The sequence below is a fragment of the Anolis sagrei genome, chromosome 4 (assembly GCF_037176765.1).
Source record: "Anolis sagrei isolate rAnoSag1 chromosome 4, rAnoSag1.mat, whole genome shotgun sequence".
NCBI classification, from domain to species: domain Eukaryota; kingdom Metazoa; phylum Chordata; class Lepidosauria; order Squamata; family Dactyloidae; genus Anolis; species Anolis sagrei.
This window is the reverse complement of record NC_090024.1, coordinates 220319302-220335686: the sequence shown is the minus strand read 5'-3', so window position 1 is coordinate 220335686 and position 16385 is coordinate 220319302. Positions and strand designations below refer to the sequence as shown.

Sequence of the window (16385 nt, the reverse complement as noted above, 5' to 3'; positions counted from 1 at the left end):
GAATGGCATCTTCCAAGATCCCAACTAGCATTGCTGGTGATGTTCAGGAATACTGAGAGTTTTAACCTAACCAGGAGAACTGCTCATTCTTCAGGTCTGTACTACATTAATACTAAAAAATATCTTATTTCACAGTTACATTAGGTTTTAGTGCTTCTATTTGACTATTACGTTTTTTATTGCTGCTTGGGTTGCAGGTGATTTTCACTGAATAATAATAATAATAATAATAATAATAATAATAATAATAATAATAATATAATACACTTTATTTATACCCTGCCACCATCTCCGCAAATGGGACTCAGGGTGGCTAACATGAGACCAAGCTCAAAAATAATACAGCAAAGTTAGACACAAAATAACAGAAAAATTACATTACAGAATAAAAATTACAGAATAATGCCAACTCCCTATTAAAACTGGGTATTTTTTTGTTCTTAAACATGACTTCTTGACTAAATCTTCCTTCATTGAGGAATGGGCTTGGTTAGGATGAACATAATAAAGACTTGCCATTTAGAATGATTGTGATGCTGCTTGATTGCTTGAACAAGACATCTCTCTTTTTCTACAGAATTTAAGCAGAAAGAGGAAACGACCATTCGAAGTAGGAACAAGATTCAGATCAGCATCCAAGAGGATCCATGGAATCTTCCGCTTCGTATTAAGAACCTTGTCGAGACCATACAAAAATATGTGGAAGGTTTGTGAATAGGGAACCTGGAAAAATACATTATTTAATAGAGCATTATAAATAATTTAATGAATAGGGATTGTGACTAACAATATCCAAGTTACAGCGAAAATTGACAAATATTGTGAATTTCTGCCAAAATGAATAAATGATGCTAAATTTTGGATTTAAAAGCATAGATAATTCAGGAAGGTGCCTTAAAGCTGAGTCACTCACATATTCATCCACACCAACTGGCAGCAGCATTCCAAGGCTAGAGATGGGAATTTCTTCTAAACTTGCATGGAGCTCTCTGAGAATAAACCAGGGAATTTTTTTCACATAAATAATGTGCTCAGCCACTAAGGAATGAAACTATTTGCATGTAATCTGAACTGGTTCTTAATGGCTTCACCTTTGCACAGACATAGGAGGACTGAAATTTCTCATGTGACAAGGAATATTGGGATATATTTGATGATAGATCTTTGGTCCTCTGGGCAATTTGGACAGAAGTCTAATGTGTTCCTTCCCATTAGAACATCCTGCAGCTCTTTGTTAGTACATATGAGCCCCTAAGGATTAAAGTACAATGATTCTTTAAATATATTTGGGGTGGGGGGACTTTCACACTGTCAAACTGACATAGAGTGTTTTCATGTTTACTTGGTTGCCCCAGTCATAGAATCATAGACCTGTTGTTTTTATTGGAGCCAGGGATTCCCCTCTCCCCCAACATTGGGGCTGACTGCTAGAACTAGTTATACAATTTAAAATGTACCTCTGAACTTATGTAGAGGAATTTATCTTTCTTATTGAGTAACACCACAACCAGCTCATTGGATTAAGAAGGAAAGGCTTATACAGTGTGTGATTTGTAGGTCTGCTATAGTTTCAACACCTGTAGCTTTAGTTAAGAGTCATGTAATTATACATTAGTATTAATATATTACTTATGTTCTCCTTTGCTTTCTAGATGGAAAGAATCAGCTTGTTTTGGCCTTGCTGAAATGCACAGGTAAAGTAGTTCCTTGATGCTCTCTTTGGATAATCTCTTAACATGGGAACAAACATACATTAGTAATAATAATTAAATTGCATTACTGTGTGAATGTAATTCCCTAACAGAATCTTGGTCCAGTGGTGACCATCTAAGGCAGGTCTATGTGACCCTTTTCTCCCTCAGATCCTTTAAAGTGCTACACAAATTCACAAAAACGCCTCCCCCCAGTCCCTGGAAATTACTTAAAGCCCACCTTTTTTTTAAAAAAACCCAAAACTAACATTTATCAAGAACAGGCAATGCAGGGGAATTCTTCCAGATATTTAAAGGGTGAATTGCGGCTCCTAGGGGCTTCTGGGATAGGCATTCATTTTCTATTTTGCCCAGAAAAGGTGTGGTTCATGAATGTAGGGTGGGTGTATGCCCAAGCCTGCTGGTCTACTCCTTCTAATTATGTGGGATTCTTCTCTTTCCTAGATCCTGAACTGCAGTTGAGACGAGATGCAATTTTTTGCCAGGCCTTGGTGGCTGCCATCTGCACATTCTCTGAGCAGTTATTAGGAGCTCTGAACTACAGATACAACAACAATGGGGAGTATGAAGAGAGCAGCAGGGAAGCCAGCAAGAAGTGGCTAGAGCAGATAGCAGCCACTGGGGTGTTGCTCAACTACCAGTCCTTGCTGTCTCCAAGTGTGGTAAGCATGGATAGTGGTTTCCTCAAATGAAAACCAAAACAAGGAACTGCCCCAAAAACATTTTCTAAGGCTGAGAAAGTGAAACCTTTTAAACAAAATTATATCAATTCTTTCAAAATAACCATACTCCCCTTCTATTCTCCTGTTGTGATACGTGCCATCAATACCTCAGCCACATGAGTGGAGCCACATGCATGTTCTTCAACTGATTGGGCTTCCTGTGCAGAGCATACTGAACTAGATAAAGCATTGGAGTGACACAAGTCAGGCAATGTCATATATTCAAACATTTTCACGCCGTGTGATAGGTTCACCTTAGGGCTGCCATAGGTCAGAAATTGTGTGAAGGAACACAACAATAACAGCAATAATTTGAGAGCAATGTGGTATAGCAATTTGAGTGTTGTACTAAAACTCTGAGAGACCAGAGTTGGAAACCCCACTTGTCTTGTGAAAATTCACAGGGTGATTGAGGGTAAGCAACACTCTCTTATCCTTAGAGCAGTAGTTCTCAACCTGTGGGTCCTCATTTGTTTTGGCCTACAGTTTACCAACTGTCAGGATTTCTGGGAGTTGAAGGCCAAAACATCTGGGGACCCACAGGTTGAGAACTACTGCCTTTTAGGTAAGCAATAGTAATCTGCCTCTAAAGTAATCTGAGACAGTTCTGTGATAGCTTTGTCAGGGTCACTTTAAGTCAGAAGTGGCATGAAGGCACACAACAATATGATAATTGCTTCCTGCCAAAGTATTCTCTGCATATTGTTTTTATTGAGATGTGCGCAACTGAGAACCATTATTTTGCCCCTTGGTTTGAGGGTGATGGGAGGTCATGCAAGATGCTCCAAATTTTAGGACACAAAAATAAACCCCTAGTATAGTAACAGACCCCCCCCCCCCCCAGATGTCCACTCTTGGCTTTGCAAAAAAATGAGCATGATAATTTTAAACAATGTGGGGTAGAAAAGGACTGCAATCTATTTCAAAGCTAAATTGCTTCCAGGAGGTGCGGTTCATTTTGTGGAAATGAGGCAGGAACAAGGAGAGCTTTGAAAGTCACACAAATATTCTTGGAGATGGGGAAAGTTCCTTTGTTCTCAGGGTTGCACTTTGCAATCACCTAAATTAAGTGCTCTGGTCCCTATCTTATTGAAGTCAATCTTTCTTGGCTCTACCCATCCTAGAAAGAAGTTTTTTTTTTAAAAAAAGTTGGGCATTGTTATTTCCACATATAAGCTGGTCTCTGCCTGCTGGACTTAGAAATGGGTCTGAAATGTACTGTAGAGGAGATTGTAGAAGCGACTGTGAATCGTGGTAATCTGTACTCTTCTGCCCTCTTCTGGGGAAATGTTATTTTCCTAGGACATGAATTATATTTAGGCTGCATAGGTGAACGGGAACCTGGTTAAACAAATGTTTAATGTTTGAGATGGAAGAATAATGTGTGTGGGTGGGATGTGTGTGGGATAAGGCAAAATTATATTTCTGTAGAGATGGATACTTCCTATTTTGCCAAGATATTTCCTTCAAACAACTGTACTTTAAATGAAGTTTCCATGTTGCCCTGATTGTCATTTTCTTGGACCTCAAAATACATATTAAAAGTCTGCCCTGATTTTATGATTCAAATATGGAAGAAAGGAGATATATTGGCAAAAATATACAGATAAGTGCATATATACGTGCTTGTGTACAAATATATATGTCTATGTGTGCATGCACACATATATTATGTTTAACTAATATCAGGTTTGATCAGGATTTTGTTGTAGTTCTTTTAACTTGGTTGGTACTTGAATGGTTCATTTTAATGGATAGAGTTGACTGGACTATCAGCTTCATATCAACCAGTTGAATTTGGAAGGTAAAGGTAAAATAATATTACCAGCTAGAATTGCATCATAGGAGACATTTTCAGTTAAGTTTCACATTGCCTAGATTCACATTGCCTTGGAAGGAATCAACCTTTTTTCCTACAGTTTTGCACATTTTGTAAAGAAACATTTGTCTGTGGTATGAATGTATCCATCCTTGGACCCTATCCATATTTTCCCATTTATTTTCCTCACAGAAAGAGGAGCGAATCATGCTTGAAGATATTCAGGCCACCCTCTCAGAGCTGGACAAAGTCACTTTTTATTTCAAGCAACTGGATGAGTGCTTTGTAACAAGTAGGTTTATGCCTCATTTTCCTTTATTTTGTGGTATTTTCTGAGCATTGTATAAAATCAGGGATGAGGAAATTTGAGCATGTGGACCAAATGAGACCTGCTTCCTTATTTCCCTTGCCTACTTCCTTGAAGCCTTTTGTTGCAGGTTTCTGTACAGCTCCATACTATTTTCCTCCACTTATTCAATGGGATAAGGATCATGGTACTGTCCAACAACCAACCAATAAACTTTATTATGGTCTGTGAAAAGCATAAAGTGGGGCACAACATCCTGGGAAGGGAAAACGCAGTTCCTTAGCGAAGCAATTATAAAAAACAGATTAGGAAACAGTTTGAAATCACAGTTTAAAAACATAGGTCAATGTAGCAGGCATGGAACCGGGGTGGTGGTGGAGGGGAGACTGATAGGATTGGTCATAGCACTGGGGGGGGGGGGGCACTAAAGGGGACAGGAGGGGCACATTACAAGTCTAGTAGCATTTCAGCTTTAACAGGTTGCTCTAGTTGCATTCCTGACAGGGTGTTGCCTTGCGAGGTTGATCATCATCCATCTAATTTTAAGTGCTGCAGCACAAAACTTAGCACTGAAGGAGCACATGCTTAGTTGTTTCTTTGTGTCCTGACTTGTGGGGGCATAATCTCTCCTTGAAGGGGGTCTTCCAGTACTTCTCCTTCAATATCATCGATGTCAAAAACTGAAAACAGTTGAAAAATGGAACCAAGTCCTTTTTTAGATTGCATATGCAAGACTGAGTACTAGATGATGCTAAGTTGGCCAAGAGAGCAGGGAAAGGCAGCACATGGTCGAAATAGCAAACTAAAGACTGATATAATTACATAGTTGTAATTATATCAATCAAAAGAGTGAGTCATTAGAAAGTGAGATGCTAAAAGATTAAGGAATCCTGTATTGTAGAGTGGTGAATTTTGAGTCTGGGTTTTCAAAGACCTATCCAGGTGGTGAACTCTATTGCCCAAGTGTTCTGACCTGGAGCGACCTTATCAGAGGGTTTTCTTGGTAACATTTATATATAGAAAGTTTGTCATCGCCTTCCTTTTAAGTTAGAATAGTGTAACTTACCCAAGATCACCTAATGGGATTCTATGGTGAGAAAAGATTTGAACCCTGAGCTACTACAACACTCTAACTCTCCTCAAAGCATGTGTTTTGTATTTCCATTTAGGACAGACTCACTGTCCTGGTGATAAGAAAGCCACCAGTTGCCATGGATTAGTTGCCATAAGAAAGAAAGAAAGAAAGAAAGAAAGAAAGAAAGAAAGAAAGAAAGGGACCTAATTGATGGACTTTTGATCCAATGCATGAAATTTCTTTGTTACTATATCTCTATTGCCCAGTGGAATTTATTTCCAATTGTTTTGTCATTGTGTTTTTCCCAGTGTTTCTCTACGTGTAACACATGTGAATGTCTGTCTTTCTTTGTCCAGATACCCATGTTTTCTATCATGTTGAAGGAAATCGACAAGTTTTGAAGGTTATCTTCTACCTGGACAATTATTACTTTTCAAAACTGCCGTCCCGATTTCAGAATGGGGGAAGCCTGAAGCTGCATGCGGTGCTTTTTACAAAAGGTGCAGGTGAAATTATTTTCTTTGGCTTTTAAAAATGCAATTAGCTGTGATGTAATTAGAGTAGACTGGGCTCTAATTGAGCCCTGTGTGATAGCAATAAACAATGTCCCCAGTTCATGGTCCTGTCAGAAATTATTAAACTGTGATACTGGTAAAGACAGAGGAAATTAAATTATAAAAATCAAGACAGGTAAAAGTAATTAGGAAAGTACTTTATGCAAAAAGTACAGAAGGAGGATAAGCATAAGGTCAACCACAGTAAATTGTTGATTTTTGGGGGGTGGGGGGTTGTTTTGTTTTTCAAGGCTGAGATAATATATCAGCTAGTGCCCCCCTGCCTTGTTGGATTATACTCCTCACCATACCCAATCAGTATGGTGACATGGATTACTTAGCTGGGAGATAATGAATGCTGATAATGAATGACAATTGCAAACTACTGTATGTGCAAAAATGTTGTGTGCACTCATATAGATTCATTTTGGAGATAGACAAAGAAAACACATCTAACAAATACATACATTTTTCCATGCAAACCTTTACAGCTCTTGAAAATCTGGAAGGCCAGACCTTGCCCAGTGGTTTGTCTCTAGAAGAGTTTCAGCAGCAAATTAATTCCATGTCACTTGAGAAGGTGCAACAGTATTATCGCAAACTCAGGTAGGGTGATATTAAAGAAATTATATTTGTTAATAACCATTGGACAAAAAATTAAATATATTTTTCAAAAAAAAATCATTGTTCTGCTTTTGTTGAACCTTAGGAGTGAGGAAAAGAAAGAAGAATTAGCAATCCTGCATTTTATGTTAAAAGAGCATCACGACTTCTCGAGCAGGCATGGGCAAACTTCAGCGCTCCAGGTGTTTTGGACTTCAACTCCCACAATTCCTAACAGTGCAGGACCAAAGTTTGGCCATTCCTGGTCTACACTGACCATATAATGCAGTGTAGATGGGTCCTAAGAGCAACTGGCTGTTAGTAATTGTGGGAGTCGGAGTCCAAAACACCTGAAGGGCCAAAGTTTGCCCATGCCTCTCTAGAGGCTTCTGGAGGCTTCTGGCAGCAGCAAATTTTCCAGGGTTTTTTTTAAAAAGAAAATCTCAATGTGGAGGGAGTCCAGAGGCTGCATGAATAGACCAAGTCAGCTAAACCTCACGTCTTCTGCCAACTCAGGTTTAGGTGTCCTTACAAAGCAGTACTTGAAACCAGGGTATGCTTCTGTTTTACAAGCAGAACAAAAATTAGATTCCCAGTGTGTATTTCATAGAAAATGATGGCTTACCATGCTAGGCTATATAATAGAAGGTGAGGGGAGGATGAGGAAGTGAAGAACATAGGCATGGTTTCCATTTCAACCAGTTCACATTATTTTGTCACCCTGTAACAGATAAACATAGCTGGAGATCCTATACACATCAATATTTTTTTTGTAAGCAAAGCTATGAAGAAGATTAATTTTTTCACTGCAAGCCAAGATTCTTGTAATTCTGACACATTTTTGTGCAAAGCAACTTAACGGACAATACGTGCTCAACCATTAGCTAACTGATCCTTCTTTCCTTGGAGATGAATCAAAAGAATTACTTGAAATGAACAAATTGCAAGCTGCTACAGATTATTTAAGAGGCTGTGGTGGCACAGCAGGTTAAACTGCTGAAGTGCTGAACTTGTTGACCTGTAGGTCGGTGGTTTGAATCCTCGGGAAGGGGTGAGCTCCCGTTGTTAGCTCCAGCTTCTGCCAACCTAGCAGTTCGAATACATGCAAATGTGAGTAGATCAGTAGGTACCGCTCTAGCTGGAAGTAACGATGCTCCATGCAGTCATGCTGGCTACATGACCTTGGAGGTGTCTACAGACAATGCCGGCTCTTCAGCTTAGTAATGGAGAAGAGCACCACCCTCCAGAGTTGGGTACGACTACACTTAATGTTGACGGAAAACCTTTATTTTTACTTACTTATTATTTATTGGTTGTTTAATTTCAGGACATTTTATCTTGAGAGATCAAACTTGCCTACAGATTCTAATACCACAGCTGTGAAAATTGATCAGGTAGAGAAACTTTTATTTCATTTTACAAAGATATATGGTTGGGAAAATGGGGCTGAGTACCCTTGAGCTACGATAAATGTTTCTGATTGTGCTTTATCAGGTATAGGCCATCACTTGTAAAAGTTCAAATCAGACTTGATTGCGTATTCAGGCATCCTTACATCAATCTGGTGCCCTCCAGTTGTATTGAACCATATCTCCCCAATCAGTATAGCAATTTTGTTTGGGAATGTTATCCAACAAATCCTGGATGGCAAAAGGTTAACAGGCAACTGCTATAGTGAAAGATTATGTGGTGTAAGGGATTAGACTGGGCATAGTTGTCTGTGAGAAGAAAGAACAATAGGTAGAGAAGGCAGACATGATCCACTGATGCATTATTTGTATTCTTCTGCAGCTAATTCGCCCCATCAATGCTATGGATGAACTTTGCAGACTAATGAAATCTTTTGTCAGTATGAAAGGCAGCCAGTCTGGATATTCTAGCAGTTACATTGCAGGAGCTGGACTGCTACCTATATCATCTGAACTCTGTTATCGTCTTGGAGCCTGCCAGCTTGTAATGTGTGGCACAGGGATGCAAAGGTGAGAATTGTACACAAGATTTCCATCTCTTGTGAATGTACTTTTTGTGGACATAACTATGACCCAGAAGAAGGGTCCACAACACATGGTATTTATTTATTTATCATGTCAGAAGCAAATTGAAGATACAGTTACAATGCATTTAAAACACAAAATTAAAAATTTGGCATTATTCTCAATGTCCTTTGACCAGAAGCTGGCCACTTGGAGTACCTCTGGTGTCGCTATAAGAAGGTCCTCCATTGTGCATGTAGCAGGGCTCAGGCTGCATTGTAGTAGGTGGTCTGTGGTTTGCTCTTTTCCACACTCACATGCCGTAGACTCTGTGTAAGAGTCAGAAAGCAGGATGCTTTATCCCCAGCTAGAATCCCAAGTTTGGGCAACACACCTCCAGGAGAGATGTTTCTCATCCCCTAAGTATGTGAGTGATTTGCAGAATATTATCAGGTAAGGCGGGGGAATTGTGATTAAGATAATCTCCCCTCCTGGAGGTGTTTTGCCCAAACTTGGAATTCTAGCTGGAGGTAAAGCATCCTGCTTACTGACTCTTCCACAGACTCTACTTTGTAGCCCCATTTGTAAAGATTAGCTCTGCATCTTGTGGTGCCAGAACGCAGTCTGTTCAGCAAGTTGACCAGTCTTCTGTGTGCCGGGGGTGGGTGGGAGGGGTCTCTCATCCAGTATTTATTTATTTGCTGCATTTGTTGACCGCCGTTCTCAGCCCTGGGGCCATGGATTGAGGTTTAGGGTTTTAAGCTGCCACTTTTGGACTCTCATTTGCTGAGGTGTTCCTGTGAATGTCTCTGAAGATCTTAGGAAGCTATTTCTTGATTTAAGGCATTGGCTTTCTGGCTGGTATCCAAACAGTGGATGGGCCAGAGATGTCAATGCCTCAGTCCTTTCATTACTGGCCGCTACCTCCTGGTGGATGTCAGGTGGTGCAATACTGGCTAAACAGTATAGTTTCTCCAGTGATATGGGGTGTAAACATCCTGTGATAATGTGACATGTCTCATTAAGTGCCACACCCACTATTTTAATTTGGTGGGATGTATTCCACACTGGGTATGTGTATTCAGCAGTAGAATAGCAAAGTGCAAGGACATATGTTTTCACTGTGCTTGGAAAGGTTTATACTTGTTGGACTAGACTTTCCAAGTGGGATTCTGAGAGTTTTAATTAAATAATGTTTTTAAGCTCTTCATAGCCATGGACTATATTAGTCCATTGTATCTTTATTTTATAGCTCCATCTACCCCTTCTTGGTACAGAGTCAATTGCAGAAACAAAGCAATACACAGTGCTTTTTTCCCTTTCTTTTTTTGTCCTTTTCTTTTGCATCCAATAGGAAAATTGATTTCTTGTCCAGTAGTCTCATATGGAATATGGTATACAAGGAACACTGTAGTTGCCACCAAGCTACAACAACTAGTGTAGCAGATGGTGATCCTGCCTGCAGGGATTGTCTTATGTCTGGAAGTTGTCCACCTCTGACCTAGAAGCAAAAATGTCTGTACCATTTCAAATTAGTTTCTCATGCCAAAATTCCTAATTAGTAATGTAATCCCGCTTTAATTTTGTTCCTCAAGAAAGTAATGTGTACATTTATTCGTTTTCTTGCTCCTTCAAGAAAACCTTCAAAAACTGCACAGATTTCAAGAACTGTTTGCAGTTTGGGACTTAATTTCCATATGGTTTTCTGTGCAGGAAACATAATTCTCTGCACTGAAACGTTTTCTATGGAGAAATAATTATTTTCTGTGCAGAGAATGCATCGATGGAATGAATTTTATGAGGAATAAGTTTTGAGCTGTAAAGATTATTCACTTTATTTCCAAAATGAAGAAGGAATACCTAACAAAATAACAAAGAAATATAAAAAAGAAGAAGAAAAGTCAAAGGAAGAAATCATCTAAAGCTTAACAGTGAGGATTAGCAGTATTAGGACTGATAAGACTGTAAACCAACATTAAGAATATCATTTTTAAATAAACTTTAATGATAACATTCTAAATTAGAACTCCAAAAATGAACACATAGAGGGAAATATGAAAATTTACTCTGCTGAAAACACAAATAAGCATTTATTATTGTTTCTGATATTTACTCAGAGGTAACCCCCATAGAATTTAGGTTGTATAGTCAGTTACACGAGACCCTTTGTTCTTTCAGATGCTCGGAACTACAGTTCCATCAGCCCAGACTTCTGGGAGTTGAAGTCCAAAACATCTGGAGAGCCAAATAATGTCTATATCTGGTGTGTAGTGTTGAAGTTTAAGCCAGTTGACATGACTTTTCCTAATGCAGAAGTTTTTGTGTTCTCTTTACAGGAGTACATTGAGTGTTTCCTTGGAACAAACAGCTATACTGGCTCGAAGTCATGGGCTCTTGCCTAAGTGTATCATGCAGGCCACAGACATAATGAGAAAACAAGTAAGTATTAGCGAAGGATCCAATAAGCCACACCAGCAAATATAAATGTTGCAAATAGTACAGTTCTTTAAATTGCAAGCAAGATATGAAATTAGTAAGTGTGCTCAGGCTCACATACTGCAGCCGAAAAGAAGTAGGAAAATATGCCTATGTCAAATACTAACCATTCTGCTGAATATATGGTTAAAATATACGTATGTAAACATGCATTTTAAGCAATATATTTGTAGAAAAATCCCTATGCATAATGTACATACAGTATGACCCCTCTTATTTTCAGAGGACAACTCCTTGAACTTACCAAAAGGAAACCATGGTTAATAGCAAACTCGATCGTAATGACAACTTCTGCCAAAAGTGACCAAATAATTTTTCTTGGGGCACCTAGAAAATTCCCAGAGAGGAATAGTTTGCATCCTTTTATGCTGTTGGGAGAAGCACTTTGGGATTCCTTTCATCTTAAGTAAACACAGATGACTGATGTACCACCTGAGTGCATTCTAAAACCACTAACAGGAGTTAATGGGTTTTCAAATACAAATCTTGTATTTCTCTTTTTGCATTAGTGCTTTACTTCTAGTACTGCCAATACCATTCAATCTTGTTTTTCCTTAGGGACCAAGGGTTGAAATCTCTGCAAAAAATCTGAAAGTGATGGATCAGATGCCACAGTCTGCGCCGCGGTAGGTGACTGCCTACAGCTGGAACTTCTCCTGAAATGCATTTCAGCATTATACTCTCTCTCTCACACATACACATACATACACACACATCAAGCCAGCCTTTTTCTGTACTCATAAATGCCAGCAGTATGTTTATAAGCTGTTCTTCTGTCATTCCGCATTAAGCCCTTTGGGGATGCTGTTTTTTTTTTTTTTTTTTTACAAAAGAGACTAGTTTTCATGCAACTTTCAGGGTATTATCAGTTGCTGAAAGAGTGCTGACTGTCTGGATTACCAATCAAACAGCTAATAAGCAAAGTTAATTCCTTCACTAATGCTTTGGCTGTGAACTATAACTGGAGTGGGCATTTCTCAGTGTTCCAAGGACCATTTAACCCTCCCCAGAATTGGCCTTTTGAAAGTGTTTTCCCTAGAAACCAGGGGTGTGTAGCTTACATGCCTTGTTTTGAAGGCTAGTATCACTTTTAGAACCTTAGATGTAAGATAGAACACCTTGTCTTCAATACAAAAGAATCCGTTTTTGGTGAATTTGATGGTAGAGGGTGGGAGGAATTATTGAGGAGTGGCTACAAAATCAATGGGGGCATATTTTTGGGTTTTGCCATTTCCTGTCTGCACCTAGCTTATAAGAAGTATTTAACATTTCTTAATCATTGTAATGCTATATGCTGAAATGGGTTTTAGTTAATGAACAGCAGAAAAATTTAGTGATTACCCTAAACGAATACTCTCAGCTTACCAGCTTTGGCACCCTCCTTGACGCTTTCATTGATTCCTCAGGCTTACCAATTATGTGGCAGATGATTCTGACTAGACTATTTCTGTTTATCTGCCTTTATTGGGTCTGTGGGCACAGAGCAGCACTAATCTAATACTTAAAACAGGGGTGTTGTGACACATCTTAAGTGCTGGCCAGAACTGTGGGTCTTAGTTTCATCTTGGCAGTACATATACCAACATTGTTTGTTGAGATGTTGGCTTTAATTTGTTTTATATCAGGATAGTATGCAAGTGAAGTGAAGGAACTAAATCGTAGACCATTGAAAAACTCATGTTGACTCTGTTCTCATTCCAAAGACTTTGGAGAGGAGGTACAAACCCTTATGGTTTTTGAAAATGTCCCTTTCGTGTTAATAGTTTTTGTCAAAGTCAGACATAAAACCCAATTTGGTTTTTGAAACTTTTTTCTTCCATTTCTTTTCTTTTTGGTACATATTTTGGCCTACAACAAAAAGTGTTGTTTAAAGAGTCCTCACCTTAGAGGCTGCCGTGCACACAGGGAATCCCTGCATCATCTAAAATGCCAGAAGTAGGAAAGACTTCCAACTCAATCTGTTGAACTCTTCAGCCATTTGGATGAATAGTGGCATTACTTGGCTGGATGGATCTTTGGTCTCTAAGCTCTAGACATCTTGATATATTCATACCATGGGGCATTTATGAGGGAGTTGAGGGTTAATGATAACAATAACAATTCCAGTACTCTATGGCAAATGACTTATTTATCCATTCCTTTGGTGGAGATCATTTGAAACATTTCCAGTTACTTTATTGTGCTCTTTTGCCACTACCATTGCCTTCTTCACATTAACCTTTACTATCAACCTTTTGCAGAATCTATCGGCTCTGTCAACCACCTGCGGATGGAGATTTATAAAAGTGAAGGAAATTTCTTCCCGAGTCCTGGCTGTGTTCAGCAGAGTGTGATGCTACCTGAGCACTGACCCTCTCTGATGCCGGTGGAGCTCAGTTCAGAAGAGAGAGGAGATTGCTGGGTTCAGTGTTTCTTGAGAGATCTGTGCATTAAGAGACTACCTTTTCCACTCATCTCTACTGAATTATGTGGGTGGGCATGGGTACAATTTCTGGGTTGGCTGAAGAGGGTCTCAAGAACAATCCACTCCAGTTTGCATTGAGAAATTACCTTCTGCCCCAGATCAGGAAGGGTGAAGATGGTCACAGCAGATGGAAAACAAAAACCCTACAATGTTAGGAATTAACTGGATTGATAGCTGGGCATGGTGGATTTTGACTTTTTGATGAGCAAAGGAAATTCAACATGAAGAGTATCTTCTTATCCAAGTGTTTTTGGAATTTCATCCCATTTCCAATGCAGTGTTGGCCAGTGGCCTTGAATAAGAGCCTCAGAAACATTCTTTGTATATACATACCCCCTTGCACTTTGAAATCGTGAATAGTAACGCATCTTTGGTTTCATCAAAGGAGTCTTCCTGGAGCTGTTTTCCACTTCATCTCAATATAAACCAAACTTCATTCTTCAGAGTGTACATTCCATGGGACTTTATACAAGACTGTCTTTTTAACTTTGACTGTAAAGTTCAGGGTTTGCAATTAACACTTTTTGAACTAATGGTCCATTGTGTACTATTTTCAAGGAGGAGGTGACAATAAAGGATATTTTTTAAGAAAAAGGAGAATGACATTATGAAAGAGGAAGCAAAGCAGTTCTGTGCTCCTACAATTTGAACAGATGAGACTTTAAAAAAATAAGGACAGAACTATCCTTATTTATCAGGAATGGAAGATCTGTTGGAAGCTGTTGCAATCTATATGAGAAAAAGAGTAGTTTTTTCCAAATGGGGCCAATATGCTAGCAGATGCATAGTATTTCTCTGTTCATTGAAAATAATGTCACGTTATTTAAAGCCTTTCAGTATTTAAGTAACCTTTAATAAGTGTTATTTTTTAAAGAATTAGAGTACAGTGGGTTATAAGTTGAAATTGTGGTTGTATATATAATGTTTTCTGTTGTATCAGTATTATTACAAGCACAGGTAGTTTGTTTCTAAATTACTTGCTGCAAAAGTAACGAAGTATATCAACAATCTCAGGCAGGAAATAACATTATTTTGGAGTGAGTGCCTTAAATGACTTATCCATGTTCTTCAAGGAAAAACAATAACAATAAGGGACATGAAAAACCTGTCTTCTTTATCATAGTAGATTAAAGCCATCGTCTCCTCTAAAATGCCTATTCTTGGGCATTATATAAGTTCTTTATGCTTTCTTTATCTAGCAATTGGAAGAGGAATATTTTAATTTTGGCTTCAAATAGGTCATTTAATAAACTCCGATCTTTCCTAACAATTCAATCCTTCTTCTCTTGTCATGCTTTAAAATGTTTTCTTCCTGCTTTTGCTGTCAATGGCAATTTCTTTAACTTGACCTTTATAAACTCTGGGAAAGGAAGGCAGTAATGTAAACATTATCTGATAACTGAGCATATTTGAGGCATTGGCTTGGGCATAAATCTCATTTATTGCAGAACTGTATATTAATAGAGTGGTTTTTAATAAATGACCAGCAGATGGCAGCCTTGGATTTGCCAATTGAAATAGCTGTGGTCCAAAAACCATAAGGTCCCATGCTAGAGATCTTATATTTCTGTATACCAGTTTTCAGGAACATAACTGGGAGGATGCTGTTGCACTCATGTCCGTATATGAGCTTCCCATAGGCACCAGTGGTTAGCCAGTGTGTGAACATAATGTTGGGCTTTGAACTTTTTGCCTCAGACAATGGAAAAGAGGATACCTGTTTTCCTTGTCATCTACAGAAGCTGGAAAGACTGAAATATTAGCTTTTCTTGAAAACTGCCACAGAACAGTATTTTCTCTCTGAGGATGACAAGCTTGCTTAGAATGTATGGGGCTGGCCATGTGACACACCGAGATCTGTCCTCCAATCTCTTGCTGCTTCCACTAGTCTCTAATATCTTGCTGCCTAAAGTGACCACCTGAAGTATCCACCTCCTATTGCCCAGCTATAGGCCAGCTCCATAAGCCAGACCATTCTGCTTGGATACTGTCCCAAGGTCTTCATCACTGGGGAATGTTTTGAGAAATATAATCTGCATACATTCAGCACAATTGCAGCGTACTTGGTGGGGTCTCCAAAGGCATATAGGAATTACATTCTGAGGGTTGTAAAACTCCAGGGCAACAATGAGGACCACTGTATAATGCAAGGTGGGGAGTTATCTGTGTAGCAAAAGTAGAATTTACACTGTCACCTCAATTCTTCAAAGGTGCTGTAGCACATGAATTAGCCAGAGAATTAACACCCAAGTGAGGATCTTGGTGCATTCTCTTTGAGCCTCCCATGGGTATTTTTTGTCCAGGACTCAATATTTTCAGCACCAATCCTGCTTGTGTTTTTATGATGTGCACGAAATGCAATTGAAAAATCCTTGGGTCCAGCATTGAAGTGCCAGTGTGCTGCAATACTCTTAGTGCTGAACTGGGACTCCACTGCTCAACCATAGAAACCCTCATGAATGTCCTTGAACAAATCACACTCTCTTGGCTACAGAAGAGGACATTGGAAAACCTTCTCAGAATGAATTGTGCTGATAATATTAGTGTTGCCCTAGGTCAGAAACAGTTTGAAAGTACACAACAACTACTGATGGAAAAACTAGCTATACAGACTTTCTCCCCATCTCTTTCCTGTTTTTCTGAGCTTATTGCAAATAAGA

The 16385-nt window shown here is 39.0% G+C and overlaps 1 protein-coding gene across 2 annotated transcripts in view; it reads left to right on the top strand.

The window, feature by feature from the left end:
- PREX1 (phosphatidylinositol-3,4,5-trisphosphate dependent Rac exchange factor 1) overlaps positions 1–15000 on the top strand; it is a 227997-nt gene extending 212997 nt beyond the window's left edge. Inside the window, exons 30-40 of one of the 2 annotated variants that reach the window (XM_060772150.2) lie at positions 578–706; positions 1653–1694; positions 2157–2374; positions 4446–4545; positions 5992–6135; positions 6681–6795; positions 8120–8186; positions 8584–8771; positions 11102–11204; positions 11820–11887; positions 13502–15000. In XM_060772150.2, coding sequence (XP_060628133.2) covers positions 578–706; positions 1653–1694; positions 2157–2374; positions 4446–4545; positions 5992–6135; positions 6681–6795; positions 8120–8186; positions 8584–8771; positions 11102–11204; positions 11820–11887; positions 13502–13544 — 1217 coding nt within the window. In that variant the 3' untranslated portion in view covers positions 13545–15000. Of the gene's footprint in view, positions 1–577; positions 707–1652; positions 1695–2156; positions 2375–4445; positions 4546–5991; positions 6142–6680; positions 6796–8119; positions 8187–8583; positions 8772–11101; positions 11205–11819; positions 11888–13501 lie in introns of both variants that reach the window. The other variant, XM_067468184.1, reaches the window with a different exon arrangement.
- Positions 15001–16385: the final 1385 nt, after the last annotated feature.